We start from the raw sequence: 17,512 nt of genomic DNA on the forward strand, positions 1-17,512 counted from the left end.
CATTTTCACTCTTAACTTTTTTGTACCCTAAAGCGAAAGATTCCTTTCCACTCTCTGATATCCTCTTCAGTCTCCTTTTGAAAGTACTATAGTTTTCAATGTAAAACTGTTTTCCTTAAATTGATTCCTAGGTATTTCATTTTTTTGGATGTTATTGTGACAAGTGGTGTTTCCTTAATTTCTCTGAGTTTATTGTGTACAGGAAGGGGATTGATTTTTGAGTGCTGACTTTGTATCTAGCTACATTACTGAATTGGATTATTAAATCTAAAAGTCCTTGTTGGAGTTTTCGAGGTCTTCTATGTATAGTATCGTGTCATCCACAAATAATGATAATTTAATTTGTTTCTTTCCTTTCAGTGTTACTTGTTTTTCTGTTGTCTTATTACTCTGTCCAGAACTGTATGAAACAAGAGTGGTCATCCTTATCTTGGTTTTATAGTGAAAGCTTTTGTTTTTGTCAATTCAGTGTAATGGTTGTTGGTTTATGACAGATGGCTTTTATCAGATTGAGATAAAAGTATTCTAGTTTTCTGTAAGGTTTTTATCATGAATGGGTGTTAGACTTTGTCAAATGCTTTTTCTGTATTTATTGAGATGATCATATGGTTTTTGACCTTGGTCCTGTTAATATAATTTATTATATTTATTGATTGACATATGTTGAACCATCCCTGCATTCCTGGGATGAATCCTACTTGTTCATGGTATATAATTTTCTTAATGACTTGCTGCATTCTGTTTGTCAATCTCTTATTGAGGATGTTTGCCTCTGTGTTAATCATTAGGGAAATTGGCCTGTAACTCTCTTTTTCAGTTGGGTCCTGCTCTTGTTTTGATATCAGGGTAATGGCTGTTTTGCAGAAGGACTTTGAGAATATTGTTTCTCTTCATTTTCATTAAAGAGTCTGAGAAATAGTGGTATTACGTCTTCTCTAAATTTCTTGTAGAATTCAACAGTGAATCCATCAGGCCCTGGGCTTTTCTTTGTTCATAGTTTTGTTTTGTTTTGTTTGTGGTACCAAGGATTGAACTCATGACCTCATGCTTGCCAGGCAGGCGCTTATGCCACCAAGCTAAATCCCCAGCCTATGTTTATAGGTTTTTAATTACATGCTCAATTTCACTGATTGATACAGATTTATTTGGAATTTTTGTATCTTCTTGATTTAGCTTTGGTAAGTCATACTTATCTAGGAATCTTCATTTCTCCTGTACTTTCCATCTTATTAGGATACAAGTTGTTGAAACAGGTATAGATGGATTTTTGCAGAATCTGTTGTGACTTTTCTTAATTGCATGGACTTGTATCTTTCCTTTTTTTGATGAGTTCACTAAAGTTTAGTTGATTTTATTTAATATTTGAAAGATCCAACTGTATGATTCATTGTATTATTTTTAGTCTCTTGCATTAATTTCTGCTTTTATCTTTATAATTTCCTGTCATGTGAGCTTTGTGCTTGACCTGCTCTTTTTCTAGAAGCTTGAAGTTCAATAATAAGTTGTTTATTTGAGCTCACTGTTCTTTTTTTTTCCTTTAAAAACAAAACAATAAAGAATAAAAACAATAAAGAATTTCAAAACAAAATAATAGGAAAGTAACACTAGTTAATATGTGGCATACATCATCAAAGTAGTTGTTCAGATTATAAGATTTAGGCATAAAAAAATGATCAATCAGTGAAAACACAAAACTTCTTTTTGGTGAATTAACAGATGAATAGTATAGTTATCTATCTTGTCTTGTATATGTATACAAACACACATACACACACATACACATATATACATGTAATCTTTTCCCTTTCTTTTCTCCTTTCCTCATCCCAATTGTTCTTGCATTTTGACAACTTTCTGTCCCTTTCCGTTTCACAATATCTGTTACACCTTTTGGATCTTATTCTTTCTTTTTTTTTTTTTTTGATATGGGTATTTACTTATATAAATTATTTTGTAGTACTGTTTTCATTGTGTCCCATAAGTTCTGGTATGTTGTATTGGCATTATTATTTAATTGTAGAAACTGTCTAATTTCTTCTTTAATTTCATCTGTGACTTGTTGGCTGTTCAGGAGGGGTATTACTTAGTTTCCATCTGTTTATGAAGGTTTTGTGGTTTCTTTTGCCATTCATTTCCAGTTTCATTATACTATGCTCTGATAATATGCGTGGGATAATTTCAGTTCCTTTGTATTTACTTAAGCATGTTCTGTGAGCTAGTAGGTGGTCTGTTTTAGAGAATGTCCCATGTACACCTGAGAATGTATATTTTGGTGCTTTAGTGTAGAACACTGTAGAACATCTACTAAGTCCATTTGTTCAAAAGTTGGTTTAGTTCTAATGTTGCATTGTTTTTTTGTTTTGTTTTGGTGCCAGGGATCGAACTCGGGACCTAGTGCTTGCCAGGCAGGCACTTATGCCACTGACCTAAATCCCCAGTCCTCATTGTTAATTTTTTGACTAGTTGATATATTTCTGACAGCAAAGTATTGAAATCCCCCAGTACAGTTCTATTAATACTTACTTGGTTTTTCATGGTTTTCATGACTGTTTTATATATTTGGGTGCATGGATATTTGTTACATATATGATTATGATTGTTACCTCTTCCACTTGGTTGTTTGCTTTACAACAAAGTAGTGAATTTCTTTGTCTCTATTGGCTTGAAATCCACTTTGTCTACAAATTGAATAGCTGCTACTATTTTTTTTTTTAGTTCCTTTCACAAGGAGTATTGTTTTCTATCCTTTGAATTTCCATCTGTGAATTTCTTTTTGAGTTAAATAGTTTCTTGTATGCAGCCTATTGTTGGATCTTGCTTCTTGATCCATTCTGCCAATCTGATTCTTTTGATTGATGAATTGAGATCGTCAGCATTAATGGTTATAACTGATGTGTACTGATTTGTCCTTGTCATGTTGTTTTCCTGTCATTGGCTCTCTATCTTTCCCCTCTAATTAATTGCACGCCCAAGTAGTTCATTCTGTTGGGGTCCATAGGGTTGTAGTCCTTGTTACCACTTTCTAGAATGTCCTTCAGAACATTTTGGAGTGCTAGTTTGCTGTTCATGAATTTTGTGTTCTTTGTCATAGCAGTCTTATTTTCTATCAGAAGATAGTTTTGTGGGATACATCAGTCTGGGTTGGAGGTTATTTTTTTTTAAGGCTTGGAACACTTCACTTTACTTGAGGGTTTGTGTTGAGAAGTCAGTGATGATTCTGATGGGTTTGTTTTTTGTAAGTTTTTATTTGTTTCTTTAAAAAAATAAAAACTTTTCATATTCTGTTCTCGTGTTGAATTTCTGAAATCCTATCATCTGCCTTGCTGTAGGGTTTTTTGTTTTGTTTTGTTTTTTTAAATCAAACTGCAGTTCTATATGCCTCACTTACTTGTATGTTAAATTCTTTTTCCCCACCAGGGAAGTTTTTTACCATGATGTCTGTGAATTGGTTTTTTATATCATTTGTGTTATCTCCTGCTTTACATTGACTTGAGTCAACTTTAGGTTCTTCTTTGCATCATCTAGCTGCTACTGAATTGATTTCTCACAATCCTTTCCTATTTTTAAGAAATCTTTTGTTTTGTGCTGGGTGACTGTAAGCCTATCTTCTATATCTGAGAATCTCTCCTCACATTGGTTTATTCTGCTGTGGATATTTTCAGTGAAATTTTTAATCTCCAGGATATCTGCTTGAACCTGTTTTATGAGTTGGATTTCTTTCTAATGTTAGACATTCATGATTTCCATTATTTTCCAAAGCTGCTAGTCTTTTTATAATCTGCATATGCTCTAGAGTCACTAATCATGTGTTTCATGGTAGTTACCATCTCTGTAGTTATCTGAAAAATTTGCTTTGTTGTTACTAATTCAGAGAGGCCATGTGGGTAAAGGCTTTTGGGTTGTTCTGCCTCCTTGCCCTCTTCATTTGCCCTTGGTAAACTGGATGTATAGGGTTGCATCTTGTTTAGGTGTCTCTTCATTTTGGGTTTTTAAAAATTTGTTTTGTTTAGTTATTTTTCTTAGCTTAATTTATGGGTTGATTCTTGTAAATTGCCTATGGTGTGTAGCTTTTCATTGCTAGCATGTAGAACCCGTAGGAAATGACTGCTTCTCTGAGGTGTCTTGCTGTAGGTGGCTTTTTGGTTTTGAGTCTTGCAAGATCCTACCTTTGGTTTATTGGGAATGAGAAGTTACTGACCACTTGGCCCAGTCCCTTGTTTTTTGGCACTGGCCCATAATATTTTCTGTGACCCTTAGGCAGTCTTCAGTCTTGGTATCTCAGAAGAACTACTGGTTAGAATTTTAATGTCTCTTTGGTTAAAGCGATACAATCAACAACAACAGTACCATCAAATACAGCTTAGAAAACGAAAAATTGAGGTAACTATTAATTTTTAATTGTGTGAACTAGATTTGTGGTTATATAACAAGCTCTAAAACAAACCAGAAAATTGTATGCAGTAAATAAGCACTCCAAATGCCAATTTAACCCTTGGGACAAAGTTTTAAAGGAGTCAGGAGGGGGTAGGAGTTTAGCTCAGTGGCACAAGTACCTATCTGGTAAGCACAAGGTCCTGAGTTCGATCCCTCATACCAAAATAAAGAAATCAGAAGAAATAATAGAGAAATAGAAGAAGAGGAAGAGATTAGAAGTAAGCTAGAAGACAAAGGAGATTCACACAAGCTTTGGGAAACTGGTACAGAAAACAGAAAAATAGAGAAGGAAAAAATAAAAGGAACAGATCAACAACTACAAAAGAAAGTAGAAATCACATTCACACTTATAACAACACAATGAACAGTGAAAAAAAGAAAAAGAAAGAGTGAAAAGAAAATAAAAGTTTACTTCCAGACTTGTCTCTTCTGTCATTGGTAAACAGCATGTGGAGACAGAGTACAGATATGAGTTGATTTATCCCAGCAAGCCAGCAATAGCTTTACGGCAAGGTAGTGCAACATTTCAGTGAGCTACACTTTGATTTCTCCTAAAATTCAGACTGTATTCCGGCCATGGGGCTCAGACCAGACCTGTTCAGGCTGCAGCAGTCAACGTACCTTCTGTGGACTTGAACTCAGCTGGGAGCCACTACATGAACCCAGAGTTGTTCTGACTTCCAAGCTTGACTGGCTCCTCTGAAGGATGGCTCCCAGCTAATCACTGTCTCCTGCAAGATGATCAAGCTCTCAGGACTCTCTTCCAGGTAGTGCAGTCCTTCAGGTCCTCCGTTCCTTTCCACTCCTATATCTCTCTGCAGAAGCTTCTGGTATTGCCAAGTTTCACTGTGTATCTGCAGGTTTGAACTGCTCATTTTGTGCAGTGAGTCCTGATTCAGAGAGTGCTGCCTACTACTTCCTCCTTCATTGAAGTTTCTCCCTTCACTTTCCCAGTTTGCTCCTCAGATCCTTCCTGGGTCCAAGGAACCCACTTCCCTCCTTTTCCTCAAGTTATTATATTCTAGCAACTCCCAGAGAATCTTTTTCTGCTGCTCACCACTCCACCATCTTCCCAGAAGTCCTCACTTTTTAAATTCTTTGTTTAGTCAGTTAAAAAAATAAATGTGTCTAGATTGCATTTTTCTTAAAGGAAGAAAATTTCTCAGAACAGATGCGTCAGTCCCTTGCTTGCTATTCATCCATGAGTTTTTATTTGAGTCCCTTCATTGATAACTTGATTTTTATTATTTGCTTTTTGAATCAAGGTCTCACTTGATGTGTGTTCCGATTGGCCTTGAGTTCACTGTGTAGCCCATGCAGGCCTCAAACTCATGGGGAGCCTCCTGCCTCAGCCTCCTGAGTGCTAGGTCTACAGGCATGTGCTACAACACCCAGCTTGATTTTTAAAACTAGATACAAAACAGGAAGAAAAAAAAAAGCAGTCAAATGAAAAATACCAAGCGAGGAAGCTATGGAAAATAAATTTTTATAATTCTAGTTGGTGATAATTCTAGCTAAAAATAAAGAACATGTCTTCTAATTTAGGCATTTGTAAAATGTTGGTGTCCTCAAAGTTATCATTCTTTTGAATTGAGACATTTTAAAGAAAAAAAAAAAAGATTCATTAAAATCCTCACTGGAAACTTCACTTTCAGAGATCAGGTATTGTGCTAAGCAGCTGGCCAGGCCCAGCTCTTACCTGTCTGTGTTCCAAAGACAAGATGACATGCAGGGACTGAGGCCCTCAAGTGTGTGAGATGCCTTTGGGACAGGAGAAGGGTGGCTAATTCCATACCAGTGACAGTAAATGTTTTGAGCATTGACCATGTTTCAGAGTTTAAACTCTATTGTAAAAGGTTAGTTTCTGTGATTAGAAATTATTTAAGTGGGGTGGGGATTAAGGGGGAATGCTCAGTGGCATAAGCATCTGCCTGGCAAATGCGAGGTTGTGCGTCCATCCCTGTTTCTCAAAAAAAAAAAAAAAAAAAGAAATTGGTTAAGTGGCCTGTTAGCTGGTATATGGTAGTAATGATGGAAGAACTTTTATTGTGATAAAGTTTTGAAAGGGACTGGTGATTTATGATGTTGAGATACTGTAAACTTTATGAATGGAAAATTACAGTATAAACTAATACCTAGGACTATGAAATCCTGCATGAAAGGGCCTTGAATATTTTGTACTCAAATCATGGTTTGTAATTCTATACTTGCTTGGTTGATTGCAGAGATTTACGGGATCTGTATAATGTGTAGTAACATTCTTAAGAATTAGTATTTTATGGCTGTACTTTGAACACTATTGTATAGATTCAGATTAATTCTTGATCCATCTTTTCCCTCTACTTCCCCTTCACTATTGGAAATCTTATCACATTGCTAACTAGACTGTACTTTTTTTGTCATTCGAATACAATATTTCTGACTGACTTTTTTTTTTTAGTACTGTTGTCTTCCAGTATTTGCAAGACCCTTTCGAATATCAAAATTTGGCTAGTCAAGTCCCTTACATGAGATACACATATGAGATAGTGTAGCATTTGGTGTGAGCTACTCATATCCTCCCCTCTTCTTTAAATCGTCTCACAGTGATCAGTAATACCGAGTGCAATATAAGTGCTGTATATTGTTCCACTATACTGTTGAGGAAATAATGATAAAAAACAGCGTGCACTTTCAGTACAGATGCAATTTTTATCCTGTTTTCAATCATAGGTTGATCAAATGCATGCGTGTGGAAAATGAAAGACTGAGTATAGTTGAAATCTTGTCCAAAAAAAATGTGATGTACTCATAGCATGATTTCTAGAATTGGACTGCTAGAGTTTGGATTCTGACATTGTTATATATTGCCAGACAGTTTATTAACCCTCTCTATACCCAAGCCTTTCCTTCAATTTTAAAATGGGAATAATAATAATAGTACCTATTTCTTAGTGTACTATGAGAGTTAAAGCTAACATCCTTTAAGAACAGTGCCTGCACATGACAGGTGGTCAGGAAATATTAGAATACAGCATAAACCTAAGTTTGTGGATAATATCACTGGTAACATTCAGAGACTCTCAGGTTAAAGCATGTAGTTTACTTCTGGCACTGCTCTGTGGTCTGTTTTATTAATACAGTAGAAGTTTCCTGGCACACTACCATACTTGTTTGTATACTCTCTGTGAGTGCTTTCATGCTGCAACATTAAGCCCCCTAATAGTTGTTGCCCAGACCTTTTGGGAAAAGGTTTGCAAACCCTTGATCTCGGGGGCCACAAATGCTTTATCATGAAACAAAATTAGTGCTAGTAAGTGTCTGATAGTAATGTTATTCATTAAATAAATATTTATTGGGCTCCTCTTTATTTCTATTCCCAGAGATATCCTTAATATTTAATATATAGCCTTTTTGCCCTATTCAAATGAAGTTACATATCAATTAAATTCTTTAATACTTTGATTCATTTAATAATTTGCTGATGTTCTTGATATCAAAGATACATTCTCACAGCACAGTGTTTTGGGGGGAGGGCAGTAATGGGGGTGGAACCCAGTTCCTTCTTGAGCAGCAACCTCAGTCCTGTTCCATTTTTTTATTTTTTGAAACAGGGTCTTTCTGGGCTGGACCTGCCCCCAATAGTACTGAGTTTATAGACATGTGCCACACAGCTGAAAATTTTTATTTTTGTTTCTAATCAAATGTACATGATATAATTACTTAAACACTTGGAGATAGATGTAGCTTGTAGCAAACTTTGAGCAAATAATACTGGGATCAGCAAACCAGTTGTGATGGCACATGCCTTGTAATCCTGGCACTTAGGGGGCTGAGGCAGGAGACTCACTGCAAGTTCGAGGCCAGCCAGGGCTACAAAGTGAGCTGAAGGCCAGCCTGAACTGCATAGGGACACTCCACCCCAAAAAAGATACCAAAAAATAAAAACAAAACAAAGTAAAAAAACATTGGGATAAGGATCTTAGAGCATGAAACTTTATTCTGATGTATGTATAACTTTGGTATAGATTTCTCACTGGGATAAAGAGTATTTTCTGGTCATTGATGTGTCATTATTTTCCCCAAGGAAACTGGTTAGTAATCATAAGTCAATTGAATTTTTTCTTAATGTCTTTAGGAAAAAATCGATTTTCATCATGCTCATGGGTTACAAGAATTGGAATTTATTCAAGGACATTCTGATACAGAAGCAGCAAGACTGTGTGTGGACCAGTGGCTAAAAATGCCAGGTATTCATCAAAGATTCTATTAAGGTTACTGATTTTCCTGCACAACTTAAGGCAGAAAGTATGTTGTTTTATTCAGTTTCTAATAAATTTATAAGATGCTGAAATTCAAGACTTATTGAAACTAGTATGACTACATAATACCCTACTTTGCTAGTTGATTTCCTTTGCCCAAGCATGTTTTTGGTATATACAGTGTAAGTTGCCCTTAAACTCATCAGGTAGTGATCATGGTTCTGCGGTAGTTCATATATTTAACATGTTCATGGCAGGGCTGTAATTCATATGTCTTGCTGCTGGGTGGCTCTGATTTGAATTTGATGGTTTCATATTTTGTAGCTAACCTGCATATGCTCTTCGGTTAAGACGCTAAAAGAAAAATATTATTTCACAGCTCTCTTATTACTAACAAGTTTCTGCTGGCTTGAAACACTGGTGGCACATGCCTGACAGTCCTATCAGGCAGGCCCCTTGAACCATTAGAACAAGTGGATCTGATCACTTTTATTGGTCTTTTTACTGATAAAATTAAATCACACCCACCCAGCAGTGAAACATGAATTGTGGCTTCATCAATAATGAAACTCAGCGGTAAATTTCTCTTTTATTATTCCTTTGTTGTTCTGTGGTAGCTCTTCTCTTTTTTGTATTGGATTTTCATTTGTAATATATAATTTTTGCACATATGTATATATTCTGACCTATTTGTTTTCAATTTTATGTTTGTTTTTGAGCCACATTCTCACTGTGTAGTTCAGGTTGGCCTTGAACTCCCTGTGTATTGTAGACTGGCCTTGAATTTGTGGTGATTCTCCTGCCTCAGCCTTCCCAATACTGGGATTATAGGTGTGTGCCACCTTCCATGGCTTGTTTTTCAATTCTAAGAGTATTTCATTTTTGTAAAAAATTTTTTCTATTAGAGTGTCAAAAACACAGAAAGTGTAAGATTCATCAGATGAATCTGTAACTACCTCAACAGAGGACAGTGTCAGATGACGATGCATTAGCGTTACATGAATGTAACTCTATAAACATTCAATGAATGGTCAAAACATTCATGAACATAGTACAGATCTGGATATGAATGTAGATAATCAAGAGGAAGAACACATCGGGGCTGGGGGTTTAGCTCAGCGGCATAAGCACCTGCCTTGCAAGCAGGCGGTCGTCAGTTCGATCCCCGGTACCGATAAAAATGAAAAAACACCAAAAAAAAAAAAAAAAAAAAGAGGAAGAACACAGCCAATAATAGAAATATGATAAATCAGGAGCACAAGGAATTGCAAAACTTCTAATAAGAAGTATTGACTGCAGGTAATCTTTTGCATTGTTTAAATTATTTGTGTAAATCATTTGTGTCTGATAATATACTCAAAATTTTAGTTGGAACAGATGAATGGCTTTAGTGCAAAAAGAAGAAAACAGCAATGCTTGGACTTTGTTACAGTTAGATGAAAATTTTTTATTAATTATGAAGGTAGTACTATTTGCTAGATATTAGATTGTATTGGCTTAAATAGTATGTGTCCAAATGGATATATGTTACAATGGATATATGTAACAAATGGATGCCATGTAACACAATTTTTTTTTTTGACTGTTTTGAGTTGTTTATATTTCTTTGACAATTCCATGACAGAACTGAGGATCCCCTGAATACAGTTAGAAAAATCATGGAAGAAATTACTAGTAGAACATTAGGAATCGAGTAAAGTCTGGAAAAAATGTGATAGACAAAAGTATGATTTTTATAGTGAGAATATCTGCTTTTTCACCAATACATCAAAGGAAAAAAACACAAATACAGGGTAAAATTATATAAATTATGTTTGCCTAATCATTGGACCTATGATTTACATGTTTATGCCAGAACAAGTATAAACATTTTGATGCAGGAGCAGTCTTAATGATTTTTTTCATGTGTATATTTTTTCTTTTTACTTTTTGTTTTAGCTTAATATTTTGGTGCTGAGGACTTAACCCAGAGTCTTCCACTTGCTAGACAAGCATTCTGCCATAAGCTAAATCCTCAGCTTTTATGATATCTTGAAGTTACTGAATGATCTATTATTTGAACACATTATATGTAGTTATTTGAGAATATCCTTAATACAAGAACTTGAATAACAACAGAAATTTTGTAGCACAGTATAGCCAGATAGAAAATTTTTACCAATATGATCAAATACTAAGCAAAAATTGAGTGAAATCATAAACTTTGAAAATCATTGTGCTGTAAAATTTGTTAAAATGGAGTGATAAAAACAACCATTTGCATGTTAATGACTTCTAAAAATCATACATGTACATTGATTGAAGGAAAACATTAGAAACATAAAACCTGATCTTGTCTTTGATTACAGTGATACAGTACAGTGCATTAGTTTAGCAGGCTAGATGTTTCACTATATTAGGGTTTCTTGAGGAAAAGACTAAAATGGAATAAAAATTATAATACAACTAATTAAGATGCAGCATTTATAAGTGCATATTGTACACACCAACAATGGTATTTTTTTTAAGATTTTCATGTTAAAATTCCAAGAATTAACTGTTGATAAACTATTAACCTGTAAAGAAATGTTCTAAAGCACATTCCTTTATAGAAGTTTATTTAGGATTGGCAAGAAATGCACACAAGTAATTTGCAGAAAATGTATTGAAAATTGAATCTGAAAAAATGGATTCCACTGTGGCTGCAGAGAAAGCCAAGCATGCTGGGGTACTTTGCCCACTTTGCACAGATCAGCCACATTTATGTAGAAAATGTTTTAAAGAGATTCACAAATATAGATAAATGTGTGTTTAATGAGGTAAATAAATTTGCTCATTATTATGGTAATTCTTAAAATTGTTGTGAACTGTATTAATACAGTGGCACCTCGGTTCATGAAGTCAGTTCTCTCCACAATTCTGCTTGCAGACTGAACTGGACAAGAACAGACTCACATTTTGCCATAAGGTCAACATTGAACCTAACTACTGAATTTCATTCATTTTTTTCATTCAACCCAGTTTTTGACTAGACTTTGTAGATAGAATCAAGTTTGTGAACTGAAATACAACTGTATTTATATTTGTAGTTATTCCAGTTTAGGCATGAAATTGGTCTATTTATAGTTTTTTTTTATTAATTTTTTAAAAGTGATTAAATCTGTTTGTACCACCAGTGGTTCAAGCAGCAGGAATGCCTGTAATCCCAGCACTCAGGAGGCTGAGGCAAGAAGATCACTGACTTTTATGCCAGCCTGGGCTACATAGTTCAAGTCCTGGCTGAACTGCATAATGAGACCCTTCTGAAAAATGAATAAAAAGAAAGAAAAAGATTTCTGTATGGAAACTGGCTTTAAACAGTGCTAGAGGACAGGTTCATATTGGTCCATCCATGCAGTTTGTGAAGATGTTGGGAGGTATGCATGTGAGGTTTATCTGAAACAGTGGGCACTTGATTACTCTTGACAGACCTGAACTTCCAGGAAGGAGTACTGGAGCAGTTCTCCTCCAATCAACAGGAAATCCTGTGATGACTTTACTAGCTTGTTTTGTTTTGTTTTGTTTTGTGATACGGGGAATCAAACTCAGAACCTCGTGCTACCAGGTAGGCATTGCACCACTGAGCTGTATCCCCAGCCCTTTTCTTATAGGGTCTACAGAGATCTTAGTTGTGAATTTAATCAACCAGAAGGTTTAATTGCGAAAAAATTGTCAGAGGTTCAACTTGGTTGAGCCTTAGATATCTTGTCATTTTAAAGTTAGTTTGCAGGAAGCTTTCCTTCAAATACAATCAAAATATCTATTCTTATGAAAGAATTTATGTGTATTACTATTTAGTAGATCTTGACTGATGATTTAGATATTTTGACACTTGACCACCCCCTCAAGCCATATTTCTTCCCTTTACCTCTCAATCGGTCTACCCCCCTGTCAGTCTATCTACCCACCCGACATGTTAAAAATATTTTTTCCAGCCAGGTGTGGACACTGAGACAGGAAGATCACAGTGAATTCAGGGCCAGCCTGAACTACATAAGGAGCCCTTGTCAAATAAACAAACAGATCTTTTCTGTGTTTTTCTTCTTTGCCTGTGAGACTAGTATAATACTTCCTACCCAGGGATTGCTGAGTCAGAGTGGCTGTTGTATACCATGTCTAGTTATGAGTTAAGATTGTTTTGAGTTACGTCTCATAAAGTTAGGTGCTTGGCCTTCTTTGATCATCAGAGTATTTTATTGATTCCTCCAATGCAGTGTTTATCCTGCATTGGATTGATCTGTTTATGTTTGTCTTTTCCTCCAGACAGGATGCTCCAGGAGACAAGAGACCAAGTTCTTTATAGTGCCAATTTATAAGAAAACAAAACCATGCCCTGCACTGAGATGTTCAGTCCACGTTGGTTGGGTATCATATTGAAATGGGCTGTGAATAGTTGCATAATGAACACAGAAGCCTGGAGTTGCCTTCTTAGTGTGACTTAATCCAGTTAAATGGGAATTTCATGGCACTCAGGCTGCCTTAATTATTTAGAGGACATGGCATTTTCCTCTTGCCGTGATTTCTTGAAAGTCTTCAATGCATATTCCTTTTGTCATGGAAGAAATTGGCGTCTGTCTCCCTGGTGCTGCTTCAGCCACATAAGAACCAGGCGAGGGCTCTTTAGCACACCAGTGCATGGTTCTCCAGAGATCAAGGACAGACTATGGTTTGGGGGAGTCCTGAGAACTAGAACTATAAACCTTTACATCCCTAAGACCACTTCTAGGAAATGCTGATCTCATATGAGTCTAGCACTTTCAGGTTCCATATGGAGAATCGTTGGGTGAGTTATGGCCCCCATAGGCCTGATATCTGCCCTCCAGATTGAGAGAAGAGCACCTTGATTAATAATTTGAATTCTTTCCTAAGCAGACCAAGTGAGAATAAATGAGTTTTGTTTTGTAAATGGTAAGACCTTGCTGTGTAGTTCAGGCTGGCCTTGAACTCAGAGCAGTCCTCCTGCCTCAGCTTCCTGAGTGCTGAGATTATAGCTGTACACCACCATAACCTGCCTGGCATTAAATGAGTTGTTTGGTTGAGTCTTTATAGTGCTTGTAAGATTTGGTATTTTGTCTACTTTCAAGTCACTCCCGACTTGTAGATGGCAGATAAGTTTGAACCTGAAGTTAAATTCTATAGTTAAAGGTTTTTGTTTTTTCCTTCTAACTTAAATCAGGTTAGGTTTTTGCTTAGTTTCTGAAATAATGTAGAAATGAAGTTTGGGATCTATGGCTGTGATACCATTGTGATACTGTTGGGCTATATGGTCGTATGATAATGGACTTCAACTGTGTGCAGTGGCTCACGCCTGCAGTCCCTGCACTCGGAGGCTGAGGCAGGCAGATAGCAAGTTCAAGCCTAGCCTGGGCAACTTAGTGACTTGACAAGACTCTTGTCTTAAAAAAACTTTTTAAAAAGCTATAGTGGGGGCTGGGGATTTAGCTCAGCGGCATAAGCACCTGCTTTGCAAGCAGGCAGTCGTGAGTTCGATCCCCGGTACCGATAAAAATGAAAAAGACAAAAAAAAAAAAGCTGCAGTGAAACTCAGTGTGAAGGCCCTTGGTTCAAACCCAAAGAAAAGAAAAGGAAAAAAAAAGAAAACAAACGTTCGGAGTGTTGAGATTTCTTAAGAGAGCGATAGCTAAGGAAGTCATTGTTCTGTTTAGTTATTTAAAGAACAAGATTTTTATCTCCCAATACCTTTAGCAGGCTCATTCAACCTATTCCAAAGCACTAAGCTATTATAATTCAGTCTTTTGATTAAAACTGCTTTAAGTATTTTATTCATAATTAATTTTTGACGATCACTTTGTTGTTGTTTGTGATGATGTGAATTGAGCCCATGGCCTAGCCTATGTTACACAAATTCTGTACTTCTGAACTTTAGCCCCAAACCTGGGCAGTCTTTTTTTAAGGACCTTTACAGCTGACGTAGTTTGCATAAATTTAACTACTTAATAATTTTAAAACAATACACTCTATATTACTGAAGGGGAAAAAGTGTCTCAACTCTGTATTTTCCCTTACCAGTAGAAAGGTTGATCTTCTTTCCATAGATTGCTTTTATGAGTTAATTTTTATCCAGAATCTTGATAGCTGAATAAAGGTTCTAGAGACACCTGGAATGTGGATGGACAGTTGTGAAAATGGCCATAACTTTTGATTCAGTCAAAGAAGGGGCTGGAATGTTGCTCTTTGGTAAAGATGTTGCTCAGTGGAGAAGGCCTTGATTTCAAAGAATAAAAAAAGGATAAAATTGAAATGATTAGGAGCCGGGTAGCTGAATCAGAAAGCCTGCTGTGAGTTCAAGACCAGCCTGGGCTACAGGTGAGCTCAAGGGTAACCTGAACTGCACAGTGAGACCCTATCTCAAAAAAAAAAAAAAAAAAAAAAAAAAAAAAAAAAAAAAAAAAAGAAGAAGAAAATGGAAAAAAAAAAGATTAAATGATTAGGCTAACCAGGCATGGTAGTGCACTCCTGTAATTGTAGCGCTTGGGAGGCTGAAGCAAGAGGATCACTGTGAGTTCAAGAACAGCCTGAACTACATAGCGAATTCAAGACCAGCCTGCACTGCATAGTGAGACCCTGTCTCAAAAATAAAGCAAAATAAATGATTAGGGCTATGCTCTGCATTAATTGAATCCATTTGCAAACAGTTTGATAGTGTGATGGAGGTATTCTCCCAATAAGGATTAAAACAGCAGAAAAGAAGTTAAAATCTTGAACTTATTGAATCATTTAGAAATTTTAAAAACTAGATTGTTAAGGACTAATTCCTGCTCTAGTTAAATGCTTGGGGCTTTGTACAAAATATTCAAGGCATTTGAATGGAATGGTGCCTAAAGGACAGTAGTAAAATAGTAATCAGACTACCGGTGTATCAGAGGCCTTCTGGCAGTTTTATAATTCTTTAAACTATGACATAACTCTAAGTTTCCCATCATTTGTACATGTAATCATATAGGAAGTGTGTGGCTGTAGAACCATGATTACTAAGAAGGAAAAGGGTAAAGAGTAAGCACGGATAAACAGGAGCTGATAATGGCAGGGAACTATTTAATATGGGAATTTTTAAAGGGAAAAGGAAAGGGGACAGAATAGGTTCAGTGGAGAGAAAAGGAGATGGCAGTGACGAGCAGGCCTCTGCTCCATGATCCGAGGGCTGTTAACCGCTGACCCTTGTGCAGCATGGTGTCCAGGCTGGCGCTGAGCACCTCGCCTGCCTCTTCACTTCCCTCTCTACCACCATCACTCATTAACATGATTGTCCCAGGACCAAAGTCCTCTACATGTCCCAAATAATTTTATTTATGATTAGGTCATTATAACTTCAGTAAGAGAGACTGCAGTGATATAGTTATACTTAGGACCACCTAGGCAATGTTACATCCAAGTTTGTTTCTGTTGTTGTTTTTCTTTTTAATCTTTTTGAGACAGAGAACTATGCAGTTCAGGTTGGCCTTGAGCTCACTTTGTAGCCCAGGCTGATCTTGAATTTGCAAGGATCCTTTTGCTCTAACCTCCTAAGTGCTGGGAATACAGGCGTGCGTCACCACACCTGGCTATATATCCAAGTTCTCATTGTTTTGTCATAATTTTGATCACCAGTCCAAAGAACAAGTACCTGGCATAGTAACAGGAATTTGTATTCTAACCATGCAGGACTCAAGACAGGCACAATTAATTCTGGAACAAGAAGTTCATTTCGAAGAGGAGGTCAGATACGGAAGTCTGGGAAACCAATTTCATGTCCTATCATGCACTGTAATAGGGAATTTGACAATGGGCACCTTCTCTTAGGACATTTAAAAAGGTAAGTAGAGTGTTCAAAATGGTAAATGCTGAGGATCAAAATGAGTTGAAAGGGAATTTTTGTTCTTGTTGTTTTGTTTTTCCAAAGTGTTGGAAATCAAACTCAGAGTCCAGCACATGGTAGATGAGCACTCTACCGCTAGCCAGGAACCCTAGCTCCAGTGTTACTTGTCAGTGATTGTGTGGCACCTCTACCATTGTGATCTATAGTTAAAACTCAAGTTGTTGGTGCTGTTTTGCTATAGTTATCTATATTTAGGTATCCCAGAAGACTTGGTGAAATTGTATTTTTCTAGTGATTGTCTTGTTTATGCTGTGGTCTTTAAGTATGTATTTTTTCTTCATTTGTCTTACAAAATGCTGAACAGACTTTACATTGATATGTAGTTGAATGACTTAATGAAATTGAGCCCATAAATATAAATTCCAAGATACAGTTAAGAGATATTTGATCTGTCCTGCAGAAGCAAATGCTGCATTACAAAGTAAATACAACTGGCAAACCATTGTAAGCAAAAATAACAATAAAGAAATATTCTGCCTATGAAAGCTATTTTATCAGTTTGCTGAGTTTTTTCATAATAGAACATGAAAAGGTAGATATTTAGGGAAGATGATACTAAGGATATTAAACATTGTTTTCCCTGGCTTTCCTTTCTGACAGTTGAAAGATAGATAAATCAAGAGTTTGGGGGCTCTATTACCTTTTCCAGATGAATCATTCTGCTTACGCATTATCTTTTAAAAAGATTTCAAGTCAGTTTAAAATTACATACTTCTACTAAATGGTTAAATGAACATTAAAAATGCTTAAACATTTATAAGAAATAGAGATGCCTGGCATGGTGGTACACATCTGTAATCCTCATATTCAGGAGGTTGAGTCAAGAGAATCACTGAGTTCAAAGCCAATCTGGGCTACAAGGCCACCATGAACTACACAGCAAGACTCTTATCTCAAAAAAAACCAAAGGAAATAGAAATGCCTGAAATTGTTTTGTTTGTGG

General features: G+C 36.2%; 1 protein-coding gene across 8 annotated transcripts in view; it reads left to right on the plus strand.

The window, feature by feature from the left end:
- The window catches only part of Znf451 (zinc finger protein 451), a 91,989-nt gene that overhangs the window by 26,952 nt on the left and 47,525 nt on the right, over window positions 1–17,512 (plus strand). For 7 of the 8 annotated variants that reach the window (XM_023561675.2, XM_023561673.2, XM_063256917.1 and 4 more), the window contains 2 exons: window positions 8,552–8,663; window positions 16,356–16,506. In XM_023561675.2, coding sequence (XP_023417443.1) covers window positions 8,552–8,663; window positions 16,356–16,506 — 263 coding nt within the window. Of the gene's footprint in view, window positions 1–5,130; window positions 5,202–8,551; window positions 8,664–16,355; window positions 16,507–17,512 lie in introns of those variants that run through there. The other variant, XM_063256918.1, reaches the window with a different exon arrangement.

The sequence above is a fragment of the Cavia porcellus genome, unplaced genomic scaffold (assembly GCF_034190915.1).
Source record: "Cavia porcellus strain 051 isolate PalLab524CR breed Dunkin Hartley unplaced genomic scaffold, mCavPor4.1 scaffold_10, whole genome shotgun sequence".
NCBI lineage: Eukaryota > Metazoa > Chordata > Mammalia > Rodentia > Caviidae > Cavia > Cavia porcellus.